The sequence below is a fragment of the Oncorhynchus mykiss genome, chromosome 3, assembly GCF_057628025.1.
Source record: "Oncorhynchus mykiss isolate SJ-2025 chromosome 3, ASM5762802v1, whole genome shotgun sequence".
Taxonomy (NCBI): Eukaryota; Metazoa; Chordata; class Actinopteri; order Salmoniformes; family Salmonidae; genus Oncorhynchus; species Oncorhynchus mykiss.
This window is the reverse complement of record NC_143024.1, coordinates 68,915,053-68,940,908: the sequence shown is the minus strand read 5'-3', so window position 1 is coordinate 68,940,908 and position 25,856 is coordinate 68,915,053. Positions and strand designations below refer to the sequence as shown.

At 43.7% G+C, this 25,856-nt stretch overlaps 1 protein-coding gene across 7 annotated transcripts in view; it reads right to left on the bottom strand.

Moving 5' to 3' along the window:
• Positions 1–8,204: 8,204 nt before the first annotated feature.
• Positions 8,205–25,856, bottom strand: part of LOC110520272 (semaphorin-5B) — a 186,799-nt gene continuing 169,147 nt past the window's right edge. For 2 of the 7 annotated variants that reach the window (XM_090229997.1, XM_021597457.3), the window contains 3 exons: positions 24,738–24,782; positions 14,816–15,021; positions 8,205–12,973 (listed from right to left, as the gene is read on the bottom strand). In XM_090229997.1, the coding sequence (XP_090086123.1) occupies positions 12,803–12,973; positions 14,816–15,021; positions 24,738–24,782 (422 nt within the window). In that variant the 3' untranslated portion in view covers positions 8,205–12,802. Of the gene's footprint in view, positions 12,974–14,803; positions 15,022–24,737; positions 24,783–25,856 lie in introns of all 7 variants that reach the window. The other 5 variants (XM_021597455.3, XM_021597456.3, XM_090229998.1 and 2 more) reach the window with 3 other exon arrangements.

Below are 25,856 nucleotides of genomic sequence, written 5' to 3'. Positions count from 1 at the left end.
CAAATCCGGTGTTTCCATGTCAAACATGTTTGTTGTATTTCAGTCTTCTGTGATGCAAACTCAAAATTGAATAAATATCATCTCCATATCTGACATGGTACAGGTGTCTTCTTTTTTAAAGCCCATAGTCATGTGTGTGAGGCATATATTTTTGTTTCAAATTAGATTTGTATAAGACACCAATAATCCCTTTGAGTGACCTTGATTTAGCCCACTACAGTAAAATGTTTATGATTAACTTTGTTCTCCGGATTCCCCTAACCTGCTGCGTAAGGTCTCCTCAACCTGCTACGAAAAGTCAATTTTGGCAAAAGGTGTATCACTTCAAGACAAAACCTTGTTTTGGGGAGGCGCTCATTTGAATACTACCCAGCATGCTTTGCAATTAAAATATTATATATACACATTTATATTTAGTTCATTTAGCAGATTCTCTTATCACACCATAGTGCCAATAGACTAATGATATTAATGCAGAGTGAAAAGGGGCCACAAAATGGTGAACCGCTATAAAAAATGACAAAGTATTTTGTATTTTGAAAATACAGCTCTCGAAAGTATCTTGTTACAAAATACATTGGAATGTAGTTCAGCCCAGTGCAATACAAATGACAAAATACTCATAAATAATTGACATGCATATTTTAGATACATGTAACAGAAATACTGCCCATCTCTGGATGTGGACATGAAGCTACAGTAAGCATTTCACTGTAAGATGACCTACACCTGTTGTATTCGGCGCATGTGACTAATAAAATTTGATTTGATTTATTGGGCAGGCTATTTAAGCTGAAGGGTCTGCTCAATCATCCTGTTGGCACTTGCTGCTACTGCTTCAATGCACTGGCTTCTTGCGCCCACCACTACCTCAGCCTCCACCTTTTAGGTTCAGTGTTCCTGCCGGGGGAATAGTATAATTTACCACAATCACTGCTCGTAGGCTATATTTTATATGGCCGCTTTTCTTGCACAGTGAGCTAACATGAAGGAGCAGAGCCTATATCGCCAAGACTTGCATTATTCATTGCTTAAGGATTGGATCCTTTTAAAAAAATGTTCGCCTAAAATTACATACCCAAATCTAACTGCATGTAGATCAGGACCGGAAGCAAGGATATACATACTCTAGACACCATTTGAAAGGAAACACTTTGAAGTTTGTGGAAATGTGAAATTAATGTAGGAGAATTTAACACATTAGATCTGGTAAAAGATAAAACAAAGAAAAAAATACCAGCCATCCAAAGATTTTTTTTTTTAATCATCCTTGAAACACAAGTAAAAGATCAATGTATTATTCCAGGTAAGGTGCAATTTCAATTTGTATGTGCAACGTTTTAGACTGATCCAATGAACTGCTACATTTCTGTTCAAAATGTTGTATCAAGTCTGCCCAAATATGCCTAATTGGTTTATTGATACATTTTCAAGTTCATAACTGTACACTCTCCTCAAACAATAGCATGGTATTCTTTCACTGTAGTAGCTACTGTAAATTGGACAGCACAGTTAAATTAACAAGAATTTAAGCTTTCTGCCCATATCAGATATGTCTATGTCCTGGGAAATGTTCTTGTTACTTAAATGGCTGGGTGTCCCATGATGCCTGAGTAACATCGGCCTCTATGGCAAAGAGGTCCTTGAACTACCTCTTACAAGTCTAACGGAGGAGTACAAGTGCTCTAAAGTAAGACTTCAGATGACATTGAAGGACTCCAAAAGACCAGACCGACCATTAGCAAGGCTGCACCTCCCCTACAAACTGGACGGAAATGGACATCATCCAAGGCTGTGCAGCAAGCAACTTCAGCCCTGAGACACCAAGACATTGTGGTGAATATCCAGCATGGAAGAGGAGGCTTTGGCCTGGCAGCAAGCAAACCAACGTTCCATAAGGCAACAACATCTGAATGCAGGAAGCTGGTGGTCGAGGAGGTGCACAGACAGGAGGAGACTGCAAGAAGTGCAAAGGCTGTCTCTCTTGCTAAACAAGGGCAATGGATGCGGTGGGAAGGCCTGGAGAGGAGAAAGACCAAATGGAGTGAGCTTTGGCAAATTGAGGCAAGCAACATCGGCTTCATCATAAGAGTTGTTTATGATGTGCTTCCATCACCAAAAAACCTACATCAATGGTATGGAGAGGACGCGACCTGCCCCCTCTGCCCAGCTCCAGCGACTCTCAGGCATATAATGACAGGTTGCAAGACCAGCCTCTCACAAGGCCGCTACACCTAGAGTCACAATCAGATCCCCAAGAACCTGGCTGCAGAACTTGAGACCAAGAGGTGTGCAACCAATTCATTACCTCCAAAAACAAGCAATCCCGTCAAAACAACAACATTAATCCGGGAGGGACAGAAATAGCCCAAGCATCCTCCTACGAAGCCAGAAACTGGACACCTAGCCATGGCCCGGGACTGGAAGATGCTTGTCGATATTGGCCAGCAACTCATTTTTCACCCTGAGATTGCTTCCACCAACCTTAGACCAGACATGGTACTCTGGTCCCCTTCATGAAAGGCTGTGTACATCATAGACCTCACAGTCCCGTGGGAAAACTCTGTTTAAGAGGCCTACAAGCGTACGAAACTGCGTTACACAGAGTTGGCAGCAGACGCAAATCAGCGTGGCTGGAATGCAAAAGTCTGGCCAGTTGAAGTGGGATGCAGAGGATTCACGGCTTCTTTCACCATCAGGATGGTGAAAGAACTTTGAATCCATGGACAGGCTCTGCGGCAGACCGTCAGAGCAATTTCTCAAGCAGCTGAAAGAGGCAGCCAGTGGATCTGGATCAAACGGAAGGACCCTTGCTGGGCTATAACTTCATGACCCCCCACCCCCACCTGAGAACCCAATTCAGATCCCTCCAACTTGAGGAGGGCATATGAGCTATGCGGTCAGCTGTAGGGCTGGCTCAGGGAAGAGGACGCACCTGTCTTGCATAGTCCCGTGGGAAATCTTAATTGGGCATGGGACACAATCAAGCTAAGGCTTGATCACCCTTCAGCTGGCCACCTTTGATGAGGGTGTTTAGTGATTAAAGGCCGAAACACCCACTGATTCGAAGGCACACTACTGAGGATGTGTCCCAAAATTGACATCCTAACCCAGTCTAAGAAATAAATCTCCCATGCCACTCTGTCAACATCACGGCAAATCTCATGTGAGTGCACATCATCTATTGGCACAATGGACAGTTTTTAACATCTCGCCCCGTGTTTTATGATTCCAACCTCATGCTAATCACATTAGGCTACGTTACCTCAACCGTCCCACGGTGGCTTGAGGTGGCTTGGGGGTCGAAGCTGTTAAGAAGCTTTTTGGAAATACACTTGGCACTTCGGTACCGCTTATCGTGCGGTAGCAGAGAGAACAGTCTATGACTAGGGTGGCTGGAGTATTTTAACATTTTTAGGGCCTTCATCTGATGGCAGGAAGCTTGGCCCCGGTGATGTACTGGGCCGTAAGCACTACCCTCTGTAGTGCCTTGCGGTTGGAAGCCGGGCAGTTCCCATACCAGGCAGTGATGCAACCAGTCAGGATGCTCTCGATGGTGCAGCTGTAGAACCTCTTGAGGATCTGAGGACCCATGACAAATATTTTCAGTCTCCTGAGGGGGAATGGGCATTGTCGTGCCCTCTTCACGACTGTCTTGGTGTGTTTGGACCATGATTGTTTGTTGGTGATGTGGACACCAAGGAACTTGAAGCTTGCAACCTGCTCCACTACAACCCTGTTGATGAGAATGGGGGCGTGCTCGGTCCTCCACAATCATCTCATTTGTCTTGATCACGTTGAGGAAGAGGTTGTTATCCTGGCACCACACGGCCAGGTCTCTGACCTCCTCCCTATAGGTGGTCTCATCATTGTCAGTGATCAGGCCTACCACTGTGTGCCATCGGCAAACTTAATGATGTTGTTGGCGCGAGCCTGGCCATGTAGTCATTCGTAAACAGGGAGTACAGGAGGGTACTGAGCACCCACCCCTGAGGGGCCCCAGTGTTGAGGATCAGCGTGGCGGATGTGTTGTTACCATTACCACCCGGTGGTGGCCCGTCAGGAAGTCCAGGATCCAGTTGCAAAGGGAGGTGTTTAGTCCCAGGGTCCTTAGCTTAGTGATGAGCTTTGAGGGCACTATGGTGTTGAACGCTGAGCTGTAGTTAATGAATAGCATTCTCACATAGGTGTTCTATTTGTCCAGGTGGGAAAGGGAAGTGCGGAGTGCAATAGAGATTGCATCATCTGTGGATCTATTGGGGCAGTATGAAATTAGAGTGGGTCTAGGGTTTCTGGGATAATGGTGTTGATCTGAGCCATGACCAGCCTTTCAAAGCACTTAATGGCTAAAGACCTAAGTGCTACGGGTTGGTAGTCATATAGGCAGGTTACCTTAGTGTTCTTGGGCACAGAGACTATGGTGGTCTGCTTGAAACATGTTGGTTTTTCAGACAGTCAGGGACAGGTTGAATATGTCAGTGAAGACACTTGCCAGTTGGTCAGCGCATACTCAAAGTACACGTCCTGGTAATCCGTCTTGCCCTGCGGCATTGTGAATGTTGACCTGTTTAAAGGTCTTTCTCACATCGACTGCGGAGATCGTGATCACACAGTCGTCTGGAACAGCTGATGCTCTCATGCATGTTTCAGTGTTGCTTGCCTCGAAGCGAGCGTAGAAGTAATTTAGCTCGTCTGGTAGGCTCGTGTCACTTTGCAGCTCACAGGTGTACTTCCCTTTGTAGTCTGTAATAGGTTGCAAGCCCTGCCACATCCGACGAGCATTGGAGCCGGTGTAGTATGATTCAATCTTAGTCCGGTATTGATTCTTTGCCTGTTTGATGGTTCATCGGAGGGCATAGCGAGATTTCTTATAAGCTTCCGGGTTAGAGACCCGCTCCTTGAAAGCGGAAGCTCTAACCTTTAGTTCAGTGCGGATGTTGCCTGTAATCCATGGCTTCTGGTTGGGGTATGTACGTACAGTTACTGTGGGGACGACGTCATCGATGCACTTATTGATGAAGCCAGTGACTGATGTGGTGTACTCCTCAATTCCATCGGAAGAATCACGGAACATATTCCAGTCTGTGCTAGAGAAACAGTCCTGTAGCTGAGCATCTGCTTCATCTGACCACTTTTTTATTGACCGAGACACTGGTGCTTCCTGCTTTAGTTTTTGATTGTAAGCAGGAATCAGGAGGATAGAATTATGGTCAGATTTGCCAAATGGAGGGTGAGGGAGAGCTTTGTACGTGTCTTTGTGTGTGGAGTAAAGGTGGTTTAGAGGTTTTTTCCCTCTGGTTGCACATTTAACATGCTGGTACAAATGAGGTAAAACAGATTTAAGTTTCCCTGCATTAAAGTCCCAGGCCACTAGGAGAGCCGGCTCGTGATGAGCGTTTTCCTGTTTGCTTATGGCCGTATACAGCTCCTTGAGTCATGTCTTAGTGCCAGCATCGGTTTGTGGTGGAAAATAGACAGCTATGAAGAATATAGATGAAAACTTTCTTGATGTGTGTGGTCTACAGCTTATCATGAGATACTCTACCTCAGGCGAGCAAAACCTCGAGCAAAACCTCGAGATTCGATTTCATGCACCAACTGTTGTTTACAAATATACATAGACTGCCACTCCTGGTCTTACCAGAGGCGGCTGTTCTATCCTGCTAATACAGCGTAAAACCTGTTTGTTATTCATGTCGTCGTTCAGCCACGACTCAGTGAAACATAAGATATTACAGTTGTTAATGGCTCGTTGGTAGGATATACATGATCGTTGCCTCCCGAGTGGCGCAGTGGTCTAAGGCACTGCATCGCAGTGCTAGCTGTGCCACTAGAGATTCTGTGTTAGAGTCCAGGCTCTGTCGCAGCCGGCCGCGACCGGGAGACACATGGGGCAGCGCACAATTTGCCCAGCGTCGTCCAGGTTAGGGGAGGGTTTGGCCGGCAGGAATGTCCTTGTCCCATCGCGCACTAGCAACTCCTGTGGAGGGCCGGGCGCATTGCACGCTGACATGGTCGCCAGGTGTACGGTGTTTCCTCTGACACATTGGCATGGCTGGCTTCCGGGTTAAGCGGGCATTGTGTCAAGAAGAAGTGGGGCTTGGTTGGGTTGTTTCGGAGGATGCACGGCTCTCGACCTTTGCCTCTCCCGAATCCGTACAGGAGATCCAGCGATGAGACGAGACTGTAACTACCAATTGGGTATCACGGAATTGGGGAGAAAAAAAAAAATAATGATAAAGATGAAGAAAAAAAAGGAAAACAAATATGATCGTAGTTGACAGGGATGAGGGCCTTGTCGGGTGTCTGAAGTATATTCTTTGTGTCCAACTCATTAAACAAAAAATCTTCTTCCAGTACAAGGTGAGTAATCACTGTCCTGCTCTTTCTGGTCATAAGAGACGGTGGCAGAAACATTATGTACAAAATAAGTTACAAATAATGCGAAAAAACACACACAATAGCACAATTGGTTAGGGGACTGTAAAACTGCAGCAATCTCCTCTGGCGCCATTATCAGGCGGGATTGGTAGTGTTTGATACTGCCCTCTAATTGGTACCATCTCAGCTAATGCGTCAGCTGAGACAGGGCCCTCAAGTTTCCTTTCTGAACTGGCTCCGCTTAATTTTCATGTCCACATCCTGGTTCAACCATAACCCTTGCGTCAACCATAGTTTCCAGTGTTGTCCACTGGTCAACTGCACCACAGCTCTACCTGATTCGACAAAGGTTGTTGATTAGCAGAGTGAACACTGAAACTTGCCTCTGATTCAAATTTGCTGACTTTTTATAAAGACAGATCACTGAAATGGTCAGTTTGAAAGTGTCAAAACCTAAATGTCTGCAAACCGGTAGATGGACCTTATAATTGTTGTTCCAAGACACAGTAGAATCTAGACTCTTTAATTAGATTTCAAATGCCATGAAGTCCCTTTGAGTTAATTTCAGGCAAAGTTCCATCGTTCACGTCAGAGAAGAGTTGGCTGGTAGATTGTTAGCTAATGCATCAAACAATTTCCCAGTATTTCTCAGAGGATGGAGATCTGAGCTTTTGTGAGTGTGTGTGTGTGAGACTGGCCACTGAACATGACGACACGATCCAGAACCCACAGACGTTGCGATGAGAGCCATCGTCTGGCTCAGAGATGGGGTTCTGTGTGATCTTCTCTGTCATGTAAACACACAAACACGTCTGTCTCTGCATCCCACTCTTGATCCTCCCTCTGGGGAAGCAATACTTCAACACGATCAACAACGGCCCTCCACTTGATAAACATCATCAGAGAGAACTAGAGCATCTAAGATCTACTAGGCCCACTGGTGGTGATGTAATGTACATCAGACGGACGCACTGATGCTAAGCTAATGGTAAAGCACTGGAGCCAATAACGAGGACAGTCCTTAAGATCCATGTTTCTCAAAGGCCACTGGTCATGGTGTAATGTACATCAGAGGGCCGTGGCACACTTATGCAGACACTAATTTTAAAGCACTGGAGCCAATAAGCATAGTCATGTGTTAACACTTTGTTCTAACTTGCAGCTCTGCAGCCCAGAGGACATTGTACAGGAGGAGGATGGACTCCCATGGTGACATAGATCATTAAAAACCAGAGTGGAGAGAGGGGGTCACCTCTTTTGCAGCAGTGGTGTCCTGTATAGTCCTCTTCATTTCTACTCTGACTCTCATTACATCATCTGATGGATAGTTACCTCACACACCAGCCATCCCTATAGGGCAACACTCAGCAGTATTAGCCTATAGGACGAGACTACTATAGATGGTGAGCCAGCTTTCCCATCACACCATGATCACACTCCATCATGTCCATGCCTGTGGGTCAGCTCAGCAGATGAGGTGATTAATGCAATTGCTGCATTCATCAATAAAGACACTCTCATTAGTCCTATGCTTCTCTGGGTAATGGAGAGGCACAGCCAGGGCAGCACCCCAGCCAAATGAGGAAGCACTGTACCTGAGTGGGGTGGGGGTTTCTGACTTGTCAGATTGTTTTCAGCCCTGCCAAGCACAGTACTGTAGGCTACATACAGTATATGGATACTTTCAGCGTGAGGGAAGTTTAGGTATAAATTGATAGGGATGATGTGTTGTCAATTTCAGGTGATACCTGTACATACCGCATAGCGTAATTTGCAGAGGCATTGGAGTGACCTGATGGAATGATGGAGTTCACACACACACACGCCATGTTGGCATCAAGGTTTATTATCCTTTATAATGTACAATATACAAAAATATAGAGTACCAAAAAATTCACAGTGTCTAAAAGGCAGTGATTACAGTCTACATCACATATCTAATAGTACCACCAGGTCAGTTGCATAGAAGGGCACCGAGCCAATCAGGGGACAAAGATTCACAATGTGACATCCAGCTTGCCCAATCAAAAATTACTACAGGGCCAGAGGAAGACAATCAAAGGGAGTCATCATTTAGGGGGAGCCAATCACAAACCCAAAAAATGTGGGTCAGGCAAGTGGGGAAAAGGAAAACCACTGGGTGGAGGGGTTGCTGTAAATCCTCTAAACAGCTGAATTACTTTGATCTAGTCAATGGACTATCGTAATACTGTTACTATACACTACTCACCATTTTCTGTGTCTTGTTCTTGTTCATTTAAAATGTTTATGTTTTTTAAACTGTTGTGGTGATATTTTGTATTAAAATGGCACGAGTGCTTCTAAAAGGACAGGCTGTCTAAACCGTATTTATACCTGGTGAACATTTAGTAAAAAAACTAAATCCGTGTCACGGTGGATGAATAAGGCTGCGTTTAGACAGACAGCCTTATTCATCCACCGTGTCCGCACTGTGACCAGATTTCATGGTCCCTCACTGTACGAAAATGATTTGATGGATTTCTTTCAAAATAATATTTATTTATTTATTTTAAGACACATGTCAATTCTTTTAGAAGGCAATATAATTATGATTTAAATAGTTTCACTGTCCAGAGACTTGTGAGATAGCCAGACAGAATGAGTCCCTGACTACCTCCAGAGGTGGTCAGTAAGATCTAATCACAATCAGATCATAATGTGTCTTTTGATCATCTATACCTGTCTGCATATGTTGGCACAATCAGGATGTGGACACAATCAGGACAAGGCATGTATGTTAGCACCAGGTATAAACGGGGATTAAGATACTACATAGGATCTGGACAAACTGTACATCTATAGAAAGTTACAAAACAGCTGGAGAAGTTGTCCAGGCCGTAGTCAACCAGTCACATTGACAAACTCTATCCCCTTACAAACCCCATGGTTGGTGAGTACATAGCTGCTGCACTTTTTATAGATTTTTTTCAACTAAGGCTTTTTTTTTTTTAAACAGTGTTAGCTATACAACAATATACATTTACATTATACTAACCTTTAGATGTCATTAATGCTCTGCAGATCGAAGGCTGTCTCTTATGTACAGATAGAGCTCTCGTGCATATAACGGGAACTATAGAATTAGAACGATAGAATAGAATCATACCATTTCTATGAGTGGAACTGAAAGCATTGCTGCTAAATTAGCATTCATTTTAACAGCGGGCATAATAATAAAATATAGCTCAGTTCTGTTTCTGAAATGCCCTTTATGATCCAAGCTTCACTATAAATAGTGTTTCCTTATGAGAACTGCGCAGCTCTCGTTAACTTACAGTGATTATCATCTTATACATGGAACATATGGAAACCCAGTGGAACATTAGGAGTGCTATCATCATAATGTGTGGAAAAAATGCACATACCCCTTTACAGATCCCATTATATACACAGTCATATGTAAGAAAGAATTACATTTACATTGTACAAAATACATACAGTTGTCTGTTCCTCTCCTCATTCCCTCTCACAGGCATACACATACGAAGCAAGCAAACACACACACACGCCAACATGCGCGCACACACACACACACACATGCAAACACACGCACACACACAACAATAATCTCATACCAAAGCATTTTAAGCATGATTTAGCATTGTAAAGAGAGGGACACATTGATATTCGCTACAGTCAGTCTGAATATTTGCTTCTACATTATTTTATTTTTGTAAAATCTTAAAGGAGAATAGTGTGTGTTTTTACAACCAAATCTCAATTTTATATGTACTGAATTATTCAGTACTATACAAGGGTCCAGACACTTATTTTTGCAATTTCACTTTTTATTTTATTTGAATTAACTTACCCCAACCAGCAAGTCATTTCCTCATCCTTGTTGTTCAGTACGGGGGCTCTGAAAAAACATGAACAAATGCTTCAAAACATTTTCTTGGGGAAACAGGAACCCTCTCAGTATAGTGATGCAGGTCTTTAGATGTTGTACACATGAAATTGTGCCATTCCGAACTTTATCCGCAACGTTATATTCCATTTTGTTGGAATGATACCTCTCCGTCCATTTTAGCAGCAGGCCACTAGGAGAATGGAACAGCTGGATAGGGGAAACAGCTTGAGTTGCACAAAATGGAATATAATGTTGCGGATAAAGTTCGCAATGACACAATTTCACGTGTACAATATCTAAAGACCTGCATCACTATACTGAAGGTTTTGCGTTTCTAAAAGGATTTGAGTGTTTTTGGAGCATTTGTTCATGTTTTTTCAGAGCTCCCGTACTGCACAACGAGGATGAGGTTGTGACTCGCTGGTTTCTCAAAAACAAGTGAAATTGCAACAACAACAAAAACGGTCTGGACCCTTCTATAACATGCCTTCAAAAATAAAGTTCTGGACCCTTCTATAACATGCCTTCAAAAATAAAGTTCTGGACTCTTCTATAACATGCCTTCAAAAATAAAGACGTGGTTGTAATAAAGCAATATTCTCCTTTCATTTGTCAGACACCTATTGGCTACTAAGCTGCTGTGATTTTTTTTATATGTTGTGGTGTGAAACCGATGAGAAACTCAAAAGTGAATCAGCTATCCCTTATTTGTGAAATAAAATATTTCCTCCTATCCTACTGCTCTCTTGAACATCAAACAAATAACCTCCCTCATAAAAAAATGCCCCACTACTTTTTTATCCCACCTTGTACGATATCATATAAAATCGGTTGCAGTCCAGTTCTGCACACTGGCCATATTTAATATGACCACTGAGCGGTAGGTAGGTATAGTACTCAGTAGAATACATCCATTCCATTCTAGAACCAAGGGAATTCCTTCCAAAAGTCTTTATATCATCATAAAAAAGAAGTGATAGAAAGTCAAATTTGACTCTACATGATCCTGTCTATTGTATACCCAAAGCTGGATGATTCCCACTGTATTTCAGTCAGACACCTCATCTCTCTAGCCCATGTTCAGATCATTCCCTGGGAAACATTGCCTTGTGAACATACCCATACAGTACATAACACAGCCAGCCTGAGGTGTGGGCCTTGTTTGGGCATAAGCAGATAGAGATTATCTCCAGCAGTGAGTATGTCTGTATCTATGTGGTCTAGTGTAGGCACTTTTCCTATAACAGATCACACGCTGCCATTCCTGGATGTGCCTCTGTTCCCCTGGTCCCATAGTACCACCCAAAAACATGGCGCAACAGCAGAGCTGAGGTCCCAGGTACTTGTCCTCCTCGTGTCATTTGATGAGGCGAGGTGACCTGAGTGCATCCATCCACCTCCAAACACAATACTGATATTGATCTCTTCATCTCTTGAATTAATTTAGTTCTTTTTTTTGTTCCCTCCCGATTCGCATCCACCATACTGAAGGACAGACAAAATGATATGCGCTGGTAGGGTTGTTCTGGGTAACTGCTTTTGTTGTTGGGAGAATTAGGTGTTTATCATGGGGATGGATGCTGCAGACCGAGGGTATGTTGGTGTCATAGAGATTTATAGGCCTCCCAAGTGGTGCAGCGGTCTAAGCCACTGCATCGCAGTGCTGGAGGTGTTACTACAGACCTGGGTTCATTCCCGGGGTGTGCCACAACCGGCCATGGCCCGGGAGTCTCATATGATGGCGCACAATTGGCCCAGCGTCATCCGGGTTAGGAGAGGGTTTGGATGATGTGGCGTTACTTGGCTCATCGCGCTCTAGCGACTCCTTGTGGAAGGCCAGGTTCCCGCAGGCTGACCCCGTTCCCCAGTTGAACAGTGTTTCCTCTGACACATTGGTGTGGCTGGCCTCCAGGTTAAACTAGTGGTGGTGTTAAGGAGCGCGGTTAGGCTGCCTCTCCCGAGCCTGTTGGGGAGTTGCAGCGATGAGAGAAGATTGAAAATTGGGGAGAAAAAGGGAGTAAAAAAAAGAAATTACATTTTAAAAAGAGACTCAATCATAGAGGTGACCAGACAGACCAGGGAAGAGAGTTTTCTCCTATGGCCAACTCTAGCCTCTCTGGATAGCAACACAACACCTTCAGTAAGGCGCTCAGGTTGTCAAGTTCCACAGGGATAAGTAATTCAACTCCATAATGTAGCTTATAGTGTCTTATAGAGCTCATCATTTATCTCTCCACCGAAGCACTACGTTGACACTGTGATGTCCAGTACTCACACCCCCCAAAATATACCCCAAACTATGATCAAATTCCTGGCTCTACTTAGCGAGTTTAATGGAGGCATCAGCACCTATACAGAGTGCTGATGGTATGTTCCAGGTATACCCTTACACCCCTCTCACCATTTGGTAGATACCATGGGATAAAGGAGAGGGGAGCAAAAATGGATGGGTTCAGTCACCATTCCATCTGTCACCATTGTGATTGGGGTGGAGTTCAGTTCAGTCTGGGTGGGCGGTGCCGGGGGCCATGGGGGTGGGGGCGGGGTGTCTCAGCTGTTGTTATAGGTCCTGCAGGGGGAAGGGGAGGAGTCAGGCCTGTTGTAGTCATATTTGCCCAGCGCTGTGGGGTAGTAGGTGGTGGTGTACATGTTAGTCTGCTGCAGGGGTGTAGGGTAGAAGTTAGACCTCTCATCTGGGAGCAAGTTATTCTTGTTCAGAGTCTAGAGGAGGAGAGAAGACAGTGTCATAACAGGTGACAGTGGCTACAAAATTAGACAAAAAACACTGATCAGTTGAAAAGGTACGTACTGTTCAGTAAAGTGTTTTTCTGGGTGAGGTGGGAAGAGTAGAGAAAACAGTCATAACAGTGTTATAACAGTGACATAAGAGTTTTATACCAGTGCTGTAACAGATGGGTTAGTTTACCAACGACTCAGACAGGAGCAATATCAATATATTAGACTCTTACAGGTTGAAAAGTGGGCAACAGTGCTGGGTACTGTAAGTGGATTTCTAAGTAAGGTACAACCCTTCAACAAATATGATTTAGCAGCCAAACATCAAGCGTAATCAATGAACAAATATGAGAGGCATGAATAAATTACAGTAGGTGGCTCCAAAAAACGCAATACAAAAACATTTAGTTTGTATCCCAAATGGCACCCTATTCCCTTTATAGTGCACTACCAGGGCCCATAGGGAAATGAGTGTACTATATAGGAAATTAGGTCCCATTTGGGACACACTTAATTTAATACACTTGCACTTTAGAGGCAGGTCGTGGCAGCTAGAAGCCACAATGTGCCGACGAAGGGAACACTTTACGGAGGGCTGCTGAGTAATGTCATTTATGTTAACAGCCAGGCCAAACACGGCTCTGTAAATGGTTTACAGAATCAGTGAAATGCACAACAACGTTGGGTGGTGAGGGCCTGTGAAGAAATAACCGCATAATGTAATGGCTAAAGCAACAATAACAGCAGTAGTTCTCAGGTTGAGCCAGTGGCTCTAGCTAGGTAGCCTGGTTAAACCAGACAATGCTGCACTTAATGGTGAAACTTAGAGAAATCCATGAGGATGCCAGGCAAATAGCTAGCTAACTACCTGTAGTATGAAACCTGCCTGGTCTGGTTGTTAACCTAATGAGACACTGCTCTCAACGTATGACTCTCATAATTAGGGCCCAGCATGAGGACCCAGCCTCACTCAGCCACAAACATATCACTCAGCCAGCTGGTGGCTAACATCTTCAGAAAATAATCAGGTTCCACCCTAAGAAGCAGCAACCGTCACCTGAGATAAAGAGCGTCCTAGCATAGTACTTGACTAATTATGGGGCAATATCATTTTTTAAAATGTACCTTTATTTAACTAGGCAAGTCAGTTAAGAACAAATTCTTATTTTCAATGACAGCCTAGGAACAGTGGGTTAACTGCCTTGTTCAGGGGCAGAACGACAGATTTTTACCTTGTCAGCTCGGGGATTCAATCTTGCAACCTTTCGGTTACTAGTCCAACACTCTAACCACTAGGCTACCTGCCGCATAATGCTGCAAAAACAGTATGTATACTAGGTGGATCATGATACAACGTCGGTCCTAGGGCTAACCCTGCCACATGCAGGGAGGGCAATGCCATTGTGGGATAGATCGATGAGATCGGAGCGTGGCTCACAGGCACACACAGGTGTTACATCCCTCAAAAGATGCTGGTTCCAGCATTATAAACAGCAGTGGGAGTCCATGGGTATAACAGGCTAATGAGGGCCATTAATAAGGACTGAGACTGTGAACAGAAAGTGGAGTAAGGAAACCAGGTGAAGAGAAATAAGAAATATATGTTCTGAGCTCCCACCATATCTCTATTCCCTGTACAGTAGTTAATGTAATGAAATAAACCTATGCATATGGAATCTCCTGTCAAAATCAAATGAATGACTGGTGTTACCTAATCGTTGTGCTACGCAGAAAATGGTGTTTCATGGTGTGGGTATGCGAGCACGTGTCTGCATGCGTGCGTCCGTGTCTACGTGTGTGAGAATCCTTGAATACCTGTGACAATACCTTGAACTCCATGGGCGTGTACTTCTCGTTCTTTGGTGTAGTGTTGCCCTTGTAGTTGAGGTGGTTGGGTGTGGTGGGGTGTATGACGGCGGATTCCTGCGAGGGCTTGTGGAAGCGCTGGCTATACACGTAGGCCAGAAAGGACAGAAGGCCCGCCCCCAGGAAACAGGACACGCCTGTGGCTATCAGGTGCAGCGAGGTGAATGCTGGGAAGACACAACAAAGCCGACAGATGGTAGGAGATCAGTCAGGATGTTTGGTTCACTTATCTGTGCCTGTAATCTGTCGTTTTCTCTCTTTCTGTCCTCCATCAGCTATTATATTGCAGTAAAATGGTGGTTCATTCAGGGGCAACAAGCACTACTTCAGTAGCCTGGTCAATAATCTGTTTGTGCTGTCTTGCCAACTCCTATGGTCATTCAATAGCCACAGGAGTTGGCAAGACAGCACAAACAGATCGGTGACCAGGCTAGCAAAATGTTGGTTTATTGAAGGGCACCAAGCTCTCAGTTTCCCTGGCATCTTCCTGGAAAATGTCTAATGGTGTGGCGGCACAGCCTTTTCAAACCATTACCATTCCCACGACGCTACCTACACCTCATTCTAATGGCCATCCCCCATAATGCATATTCCCCATCTAATGATTGGTTCAAAGGCTTGTGCCATCCTGATTTTGTCCAGCAGCAGCCTTCAGAAAGTATTCACACCCCTAGACTTTTCACACATTTTGTTGTGCTCCAGCCTGAATTTAAAATTTATAAAATTTGGATTTTCTTGTCACTGGCCTAAACACAATAACCCATAATGTATTTTTTATTCAACATGAAAAGCTGAAACATCTTGAGTCAATAAGTATTCAACCCCTTTGTTATGGCAAGCCTAAATGAAAACATTTGCTTAAACAAGTCACATAATAAGTTGCATTGACTCAATCTGTGTGTAATAATAGTGTTTAACATGATTTTTGAATGACTACCTCAACTCTGTACCCCACACATATAATTATCTGTAAGGTTCCTCAGCCAAGCAGTGAATTTCAAACACAGATTCAACCACAAAGACCAGGGAGGTTTTTCAATGCCTCACAAAGAAGGGCATTTATTGGTAGATGGGTGAAAAATGTAATATTCCTTTGAGCATGGTGAAGTTCTTAATTACACTTTGGATGGTGTGTCAATACACCCATTCACTACAAAGATACAGGTGTCCTTCCAAACTCCGTTACTAGATAGGAAGGAAACCGCTCAGGGATTTAACCATGAGCCAAATGATTACTTTAAAACAGTTACAGAGTTGAATGGCTGTTATAGGAGAAAACTGAGGGTGGATCAACAACATTGTAATTACTAAACAATACAGAATAAGAAATATTCCAAAACATGCACCCTGTTTGCATAGCGGTGGGAAGTAGGGGAACTGAGGGTGCTTTTTCACAAAAGTCCTGTACTAGCAGACAAATATTTCAGTCTGTAGCGCGGACATTATTTTAGTATTTTTTCACAAAAGTAGTGCACTGGGCCTTTACGAGTCCTGTATTAGTGGACCAATTAGTCTCTTTTTTCACAGCTCCCCCATCCTGAAGTAATACTGCAAAATTGTAGCAAAGCAATTAACTTTGGTCTTGAATGCAAAGTGTTATGTTTATGGCAAATCCAATACAAGATATTACTGAGTACCACTCCATATTTTCAAGCAAAGTGATGACTGCATCATGTTATGGGTATGCTTGTAATGGTTAAGGACTGGGGTTTTTTTTCAGGATAAATAAGAAACCGAATGGAGCTATGAACACAGACAAAGTCCTATAGAAAAAGCTAGTTCAGTCTGCTTTCCACTGGGAGATGTATTCACCTTTCAGCAGGGCAATAACCTAAAACACAAGGCCAAATCTACACTGGAGTTGCTTACCAAGACGACAGTGCTAGACAATGTTCCTGAGTGGCCGATTAACAATTTTGACTAAGATTTACTTGAAAATCTATGGCAAGACCTGAAAATGGTTGTCTAGCAATGATCAGCAACCAATTTGACAGAACTTTGAGATTTTTTAATATTTTTATACTTAGTTTTTATTGTCGGAACACAAAGAAAGTACAAATAAAAGAACAACAAAAAAGATCTGGCAGTTACAGTGCACTTCATACCTTCATCATCATATTAGTTACATTGACATCTTTGAATTAGACCTTTTCCATGTACGAAACCCATTTTTCCCAGTATTCTTGACCTCTCTCCTGGTGAGTTCTTAAAGCAAAGGTCATGTGGTGTATTTCTTCTACAATGTCTATCCATCGTGTCACTGTGGGAGGGTCTTTTTGTAGCCATTTCCTAGTGATAGCCTTTTTACTGGTTGCCAGTAGGACCTTCAAGAAGTACGTTTCTCTATTGTGTAAGTTATCAGGTATTTCACCCATGTACAAAGAAATGAATGTTTGTTCTATGTCAAATCACATTATTTTTCCAATGTTAGATCTTATTTCTCCCCAGTAAGCTCCCCAGTGACCTTGAGTTGGTGGAGCTTTGTTGAGTCTCTAATATGTTCAACCATGTTTCATAAGTTATTTCAATGTTAAGTTCCTCCTCCCATTTCTTTTTAATATAATTTGTAGAATGTTTCTTTGAGGATTGAATACCCAAGTGGAGATTTGAAATCGTTTTTTTGTTACTCCCCAAGTTGTATGCGTAAGTGAATACTTGGATTAATTTTGGAGGTGAAGAATCAACAACAAGTGGGACACAATCATGAAGTGGAACGACATTTATTGGATATTTCAAACTTTTTAAACAAATCAAAAACTGAAAAATTGGGCGTGCAAAATTATTCAGCCCCCTTAAGTTAATACTTTGTTTGGGGTATGTCTCTATCAGTTTTGCACATCGAGAGACTGACATTTTTTCCCATTCCTCCTTGCAAAACAGCTCGAGCTCAGTGAGGTTGGATGGAGAGCATTTGTGAACAGCAGTTTTCAGTTCTTTCCACAGATTCTCGATTGGATTCAGGTCTGGACTTTGACTTGGCCATTCTAACACCTAGATATGTTTATTTTTGAACCATTCCATTGTAGATTTTGCTTTATGTTTTGGATCATTGTCTTGTTGGAAGACAAATCTCCGTCCCAGTCTCAGGTTTTTTGCAGACTCCATCAGGTTTTCTTCCAGAATGGTCCTGTATTTGGCTCCATCCATCTTCCCATCAATTTTAACCATCTTCCCTGTCCCTGCTGAAGAAAAGCAGGCCCAAACCATGATGCTGCCACCACCATGTTTGACAGTGGGGATGGTGTGTTCAGCTGTGTTGCTTTTACGCCAAACATAACGTTTTGCATTGTTGCCAAAAAGTTCAATTTTGGTTTCATCTGACCAGAGCACCTTCTTCCACATGTTTGGTGTGTCTCCCAGGTGGCTTGTGGCAAACTTTAAACAACACTTTTTATGGATATCTTTAAGAAATGGCTTTCTTCTTGCCACTCTTCCATAAAGGCCAGATTTGTGCAATATACGACTGATTGTTGTCCTATGGACAGAGTCTCCCACCTCAGCTGTAGATCTCTGCAGTTCATCCAGAGTGATCATGGGCCTCTTGGCTGCATCTCTGATCAGTCTTCTCCTTGTATAAGCTGAAAGTTTAGAGGGACGGCCAGGGTTTGGTAGATTTGCAGTGGTCTGATACTCCTTCCATTTCAATATTATCGCTTGCACAGTGCTCCTTGGGATGTTTAAAGCTTGGGAAATCTTTTTGTATCCAAATCCGGCTTTAAACTTCTTCACAATAGTATCTCGGACCTGCCTGGTGTGTTCCTTGTTCTTCATGATGGTCTCTGCGCTTTTAATGGACCTCTGAGACTATCACAGTGCAGGTGCATTTATACGGAGACTTGATTACACACAGGTGGATTGTATTTATCATCATTAGTCAGTTAGGTCAACATTGGATCATTCAGAGATCCTCACTGAACTTCTGGAGAGAGTTTGCTGCACTGAAAGTAAAGGGGCTGAATAATTTTGCACGCCCAATTTTTCAGTTTTTGATTTGTTAAAAAAGTTTGAAATATCCAACAAATCTCGTTCCACTTCATGATTGTGTCCCACTTGTTGTCGATTCTTCACAAAAAAATACAGTTTTATATCTTTATGTTTGAAGTCTGAAATGTGGCAAAAGGGCGCAAAGTTCAAGGGGGCCGAATACTTTCGCAAGGCACTGTATCTAGGTTCCCATTCCTTATAATTGTACTGAGTGATGTGATGCCTTTCTGCATCCATTGTTTAAACCTGCTGTCCTGAGTTGCAGGGATGAAGCTGGGGTCGTATGCGAGCCAACTCAGCAGTTTGATCTCTCCGTCTAAATTATTTTGCTTAACTACCCTAAACCATGTCTTCAGAGAGAAATTAATCCACTGATTTTGTCTATTGTATATTTATTTTACCATGTCATTATTTCCCAAAACTGACGGTATGGGTATCTCTGTCAAAGTAGTCTCGATGTCTTTCCATTTGGATTCGTATTCTGAATTGCACCAACACACCAGAGGTCTCAATTGGGCTAACACATAATAATTTTTTAGGTTTGGTAAGGCCATACCCCCACAGTTTTTTGGTAACTGTAATGTTGTATATCTAGTTCTTGGTCTCTTACTGTTCCAAATAAACCTTGATATCCGTTTATCCCATTCCCTAAACTGTTTAGGTGGGATTTCTATGGGCAGTGATTGGAACAAATACAGTAACCTTGGCAGGATGTTCATTTGGAATGTTTCAATTCTACTATTAAGATCTAAGGGAAGTGAATTCCACCTGTCCAGGTCATCATATATTTTCTTGTTGATGTGATCGTAATTCATGTCATAAAGTTTGGGTGTATCTATTGGTAAGTTTACTCCCAGATATTTAATGGATGAAGAGGTCCAGTGGAAGTTATACCTACTCTTCAGCTCTTCCTGTGGGGTATAATTATAAACTAGGGCTTGGGTCTTGTGTACGTTGAGCACATGCCCTGAATATGTTCCGAATGTTTGTAAATCATCCATCAATCTAGGTACACTTGGGTCTTTAAGGAATAACAGAACGTCATCAGCATACATGCATATCTTATGTTCACTGTCTCTTATTGTTATTCCCTCTAAGGTTGGGTCCTGTCTTATTACCTGAGCTAATGGTTTGAGGTACAAGGAGAAGAGCGCGGGTGAAAGATTACAGCCTTGTCTTGCCCCTCGCTCTAATTTGATCTTTCGTGTCAACTGTCCATTTATATTCATTCTAACTGTCGGACATGAATACAGTGTTTTGATGCACTGTATCACTTCTTTATTGAAACCAAATCTATCCATAACTTGGAATAGGTAATCCTATCCCACTGAATCAAATGCTTTTTCTGCATCTAGGCTGATTAATATTGCACTTGTCTTATTCTGAGTAATGTGGTCCATGACATGTAGTGTTCTCATTATTTTGTCCTATGTCTGCCTATTTTGTATGAAAGTTTGATCTCCGTCAATCAATTCTGGGATTATGTTCTCCATGTGTTAAGAATTGCGATAGGTCTATATGAACTGCATTCTTTCTTATTTTTACCCTCTTTTGGGATTACTGATATGATGGCCTCTCTCCATGACGGTGGGAGACCCCCCTCCCTCAGAGTCCAGTTAAAACAGGCCTTAAGTAGAGGTGCTAATTGTTCTCTGAAGGTCTTGAACCATTCTGAAGGAAAGCCATCAGTGCCTGGAGACTTGTTGACTTTTTGTTGAGATATTGCTTTATTAATTTCTTCGGTGGATATTTCTAAAGTTAGTCTATCATTTTGCTCTGTCCCAATTGAGAGGAGATCAAGTTAGTTCAAAAAGTGCTCTATTGTCTGTGCATCTGCCTTCTCTGGTTGCTTGTACAGATTTGTGTAACATGATTCAAATGCATTCTGTATTTCATCTAATTTGCATGTGATCTTTTTTGTTTTGGGGTCTTTTATTTTGAAAATGGTATTCTGTGCTTGTTGTTTCCTGAGTCTCCATGCTAGTAATTTGGTTGCCTTTGAGCCTGCTTCATAATATCGTTGTTTCAGGAACCTAAGCTTTTTCTCTACTTCTTCTCTATAAATCTGGTCAATTTCCTGTTTTACCTTTTGAATCGCTCGTAATATAAGATGGTCTTTGTGTTGACCATGAGATCGTACCTGGGTTTCCTGTAATTTCAGCAGTTTCTGTGCTTTAATCTTTTTTCTTGAGAGATGATGTGGCTATGATCTTCCCTCTAATAACCGCCTTAGCTGCATCCCACAATATAGCAGGAGTGACTTCAGCCGCCTCGTCTGCATGCTCGTATGTAACCAGGCCATTTTCCAGAAATACCCGCATTTTTGGTGGGGTGCCGCTGGGGGGTTTTGAGGCCAGGGCTCAGTGTGCTCTCTCGATTCCCAGGTCAGTGTCGTCTTCAAGTATGCCCTTGAATAGGTCCTCCACGAAGTTGGGCATAGAGTCTTTTTCTGCGCCCTCTACTATGTTATAAAGTCTAATGTTTCGACGTGAGAAATCTTCGAGTTCTGTCACTTTTGCCTGTAGTGCGTGTTGGCTTTTCAGTGACTGTTCAAGTATTTCCTGCAGAGTTCCATGTGTCCGTTTCCCCAATGCGCTGTTCTGCGTCCCCCATTCTTGTAGCTATGCTGTGAAGTTCTATTTTGTTTTCTTCCAGTTTCTGGTTAATGTCCTTCTTGAACTCATTTAGTTATTTTCTTACATCTTCTCGAAGTTCCTCTCGTAAGCCTGTGAGCGCCTCGCGCAATTCCTCTTTCATCACCTCACGAAATGAGGGCTCTTTTGCAGAAGAGGTAGGCTAATAACATTAAGATAAATATTATGAAAGGTACATATGAATCAGCCTAGTAACTACACAAATAGGCCCCATTTTCTTCTTCAAAATTCATATCTAATTCCCTAGCCTATACTACTTTGTTGGCCGCATGTGCTGCACCAGAATTGTATGTTCTCTTCTGCTTTATCATGGTTTGAACCATGTGCATAATTCCACTCCATATAATACAGTATTATACAATACAGCAATACAGTAAACACTCAAAAAGATTAGCCTACTGGAGCTAGTTTAATTTATTTAACCAAGAGAACATATAGCTAGCTACATCTATGGCCGTTTATGTTTTTCTGTCGTGCATAATGTGCAGTATATATGTACTGCACATTATGTATTGGCTCATATGTATTGGCCCATAAAATGTATTTAATACTGTATATGGCTCATTAGGCTCAGGTAGCATCAGGTTATACCAGACATATTTATATGCTTTATAATCATTTTGAATGACACTTCCGGTTTTGGCGGGAAATACCGGGTTACCCGGGAGAAAAGTGATTTATTCTCTGGATGGAACATTTTATAAATTCCAGCAAAATATTCAACCCTGTCACACCCTGATCTGTTTCACCTGTCTTTGTGCTTGTCTCCACCCCCCTCCATGTGTCGCTCATCTTCCCCATTATCCCCAGGGTACTTATACCTGTGTTCTCTGTCTGTTGCCAGTTCGTCTTGTTTGTTTAAGTCAACCAGCGTTTTGTCTCAGCTCCTGTTTTTTCCCAGTCTCTCTTTTTCTCATCCTCCTGGTTTTGACCCTTGCCTGTCCTGACGCTGAGCCCGCCTGCCTGAACACTCTGCCTGCCCCTGACCCTGTGTCTGCCTGCTGTCCTGTGCTTTTGCCCCTACTCTGGGTTACCGACCTCTGCCTAGCCTGATCCTGAGCCTGCCAGTCGTCCGGTACCCTTGCCCCACTACTCTGGATCATCGACCTCTGCGTGTCTTGACCTGCCATTTGCCTACCCCGTTGCTGTAATAAACATTGTTACTTTGGGTCTAACCTGAAAGGTGATCGTATGAACTGGCCATGACTGACCAGCAGACTTGGACCAGCTCTGCAACGCCATCTCCTCCCAAGGGGCCCTCATTGGTAGACATGAAGAGTTGCTTTGCGGTCTGATGGAAGGGGTCCAGGATGTGGCCGAAAGTCACAACCTAGCATTGAACGCTTTGCGGGAGCAATTCCATGGGATGCCTACTAGGCAGCCTACCACGACAGTAACCTCCCAGCCCCTCAGTAACCCGGCTGGTAAGCGGCGCAGTCACCCCGGTGTCCCGGGAACCCCGCTTACCTCCCCTGGAGCACTACGATGGAGATTCCAGAACCTGCCGGACCTTTCTCTCCCAGTGCTCCCTCGTTTTTGAGCAGCAGCCTTCTTCGTTCCCCCCGGACAACTCGAAGATAGCGTACATTACTACGCTGATGTTCGGGAGGTCACTCGCCTGGGCCACGGCGGTGTGTGAGCAACAATCCACCGTCTGCCTCAGTCTGGAGATATTCGTGGTGGAGGTGAGAAAAGTTTGAGGCTCCGGTGTCCGGGAGAGAGGCTGCCTGGAAGTTCTCCAGCTTTGGCAGGACTCCGTCAGTGTGGCGGACTATGCAGTGGATTTCAGCACGCTAGCAGCGGAGGATGCCTGGAACCCGGAAGCGCTGTTTGACATGTTCCTGCACGGATTATCAGAGGAAGTAAAGGACGAGCTTGCAGCCCGGGAACTACCGACAGATCTCGACTCACTCATCGCTTTAACCATCCTGATCGATGGTCAGCTCGGGAAAGTAGGAGGGAGAAGAGGTCTGATTAAGGTCGCAATCGCTCACTCAAGGATCCCACCTTGCATCTGATGAACTCCGGAAGTCCCCGGCGTCTTCGTCCCAGAGAGGATCCGAGCTTACCCAAGTTCCTCCAAGAGCCTCCGAAGACAGCCAATTTGCCTCTTCCCGAGCCGATGCAGCTTGGCAGGGCTAGGCTGTCTCCAGCCGAACATGTACGCAGACTTAACACCCAGTGTTGTCTGTATTGCGGGACTGCCGGTCATTATGTGGCTACCTGTCCCTTCAAGAGACCTAGCTCATTGGTAGGAATGAGTATTATGGTGGGTCTTAAGGATAATGTTGCTTCTCCCCTTACTCGCCCCCTTCTCCATGCCACCCTTCTGTGGGGAAACCAGTCCAAGTCTCTCCAGATACTCATCGACGCAGGGGACAATTTCAGTCTTATGGATGTTACCCTGGCGTCCGAGCTGGACATCCCCACTCAACCCCTCTCCATTCTCATGGATGTTAGAGTGCTGGAAGGGCGCTCTATAGGCTGGGTCACCCACCATACCACCCCCATCTACCACAGGTGTGTCCACAGGTTCTTGTGGTATTGGGATTCTCTTGGCTCCAGTGACACAATCCCTCGATTGACTGGTCTACTAGTGCCATCATGGGCTGGAGCCCGTTCTTCCACGATCATTGCCTGAAATCATTTCTGCCTGCCCCGGGACGTCTTCCTGGGTGGGTGCTTGGAAATAGCCCAGAACCTCTGTGCCATTCCCGTGGAGTACCAGGACCTCCGGGAGGGGTTTAGTAAGGCCCGGGCCACTTCACTTCCACAACACCGACCTGGTACCCAAGGATGTTAAGCCGGATGTGCTGGCATGCCGCTATAGCCCCGCGGCTACACCCTCGGAAGCTGAGACCTTTCCCCCCTTCTCCAAAATCATTAGCCCCTTTGCTGTTCGTCCTCTATTGTCCCATAGCCTCTGTATACTTCCTACTTTTTATGTGTCTAGATGTAAATCCATGTGTCATAGTCCTTTGTCTCTTGTTTGTTACTTCAACACAGTCTACATTTGGGTCTTACCTGAAATGTGATACAACCCTAAGACTTACCTAGAAAGACTCATAGCTGTAATCGCTGCCAAAGCTGCTTCTACAAAATACACATGTAAACTAGCTATACATTTGCTAACATTTCTAAAAACATGTTTTCATATTTTGCTCTATCCCTACACCCACCCTACCTCCAACCCCCCCACAAACGATCACACATGCACACACGTAGATAGTTGTCAATCCACTTACCTCCGCATTGCTGGTCCTTATCAAAGCCAGACGCAGGGAGAATCACTGCAACACAACACAACACACACACACAGACAGACAGACAGACAGACAGACAGACAGACAGACAGACATGCAGAGACAGACACACAGTCAGCTACCAGCACATGCAGATTCTTACCACCCACAGACCAGCTGGAATCACCCCAAGACACCAGAGTAGACTTTCATTTTAACTGGAAGATGAAATATTGTATACGGTACATACAGCACAAACAAACATCATGAAACACAAATCAATGAATCATTTCTCCAGTGGAATGTTGTAAATGTCTTCAATGTTGAATGTTGTGTAGCCTGAGCCAATCATTTAATCAAAGTAAAGCCAATCATTTAAAGTTAAACCACGTCTGCCTTCCACTAATTCATCAGGAAGGTAGTGGGCGAGAGGGAGGGAAGGGTGTGTTTTTAATTGAGACGCAACAATCCAATGATTAAATTTGGGGCAATTTTCCCCCAGGCAGTGTCACACGCAATCCCAGTGACCTTACGATTTCTATCGCCTCATCCAAAATTGAAATAAATTAGATGTGATTTGGGTTGCATCCCAAATGGCACCCCTATTCCCTATATAGTGTACTACATTTGATCAGGGCACAGGGCTCTGGTCAAAAGTAGTGCACTATATAGGGAATAGGGGGCCATTCGGGATGCATCCTTGGTGTTGTGACACATTAATATTAATTTTGAGAAGCCTTGATTTAATTCACTTGGTATTCTGGGCTAGTGGGTCTATCTTGTCTCGTCTCTGGCAGCCAGGCCCTGAAAGATCACTACGACTACAGCAAAAATAAAGGAAGAAGACTTAACAGACAGAGACATCAGAGGAGCAGTCAGAGAAGCCTGATTTACTGAGATTAACACTAATTAAGATAGGAGATGGGCAAGGCCTCTGTCTGGTGGGGATTGGAGGAGTTTGATAGTATATGGGGCAGTTTCCCGGACACTAATGGATTTAAAAGTACTTTCAATTTAACATGATTTTCAGACCAAGAAATGGCTTATTCTGGAAAACTGGCGTGATGATACGGCTCATTTCAGTGTGTGTCTATGTTACATAATGATGATGACGACGACGAT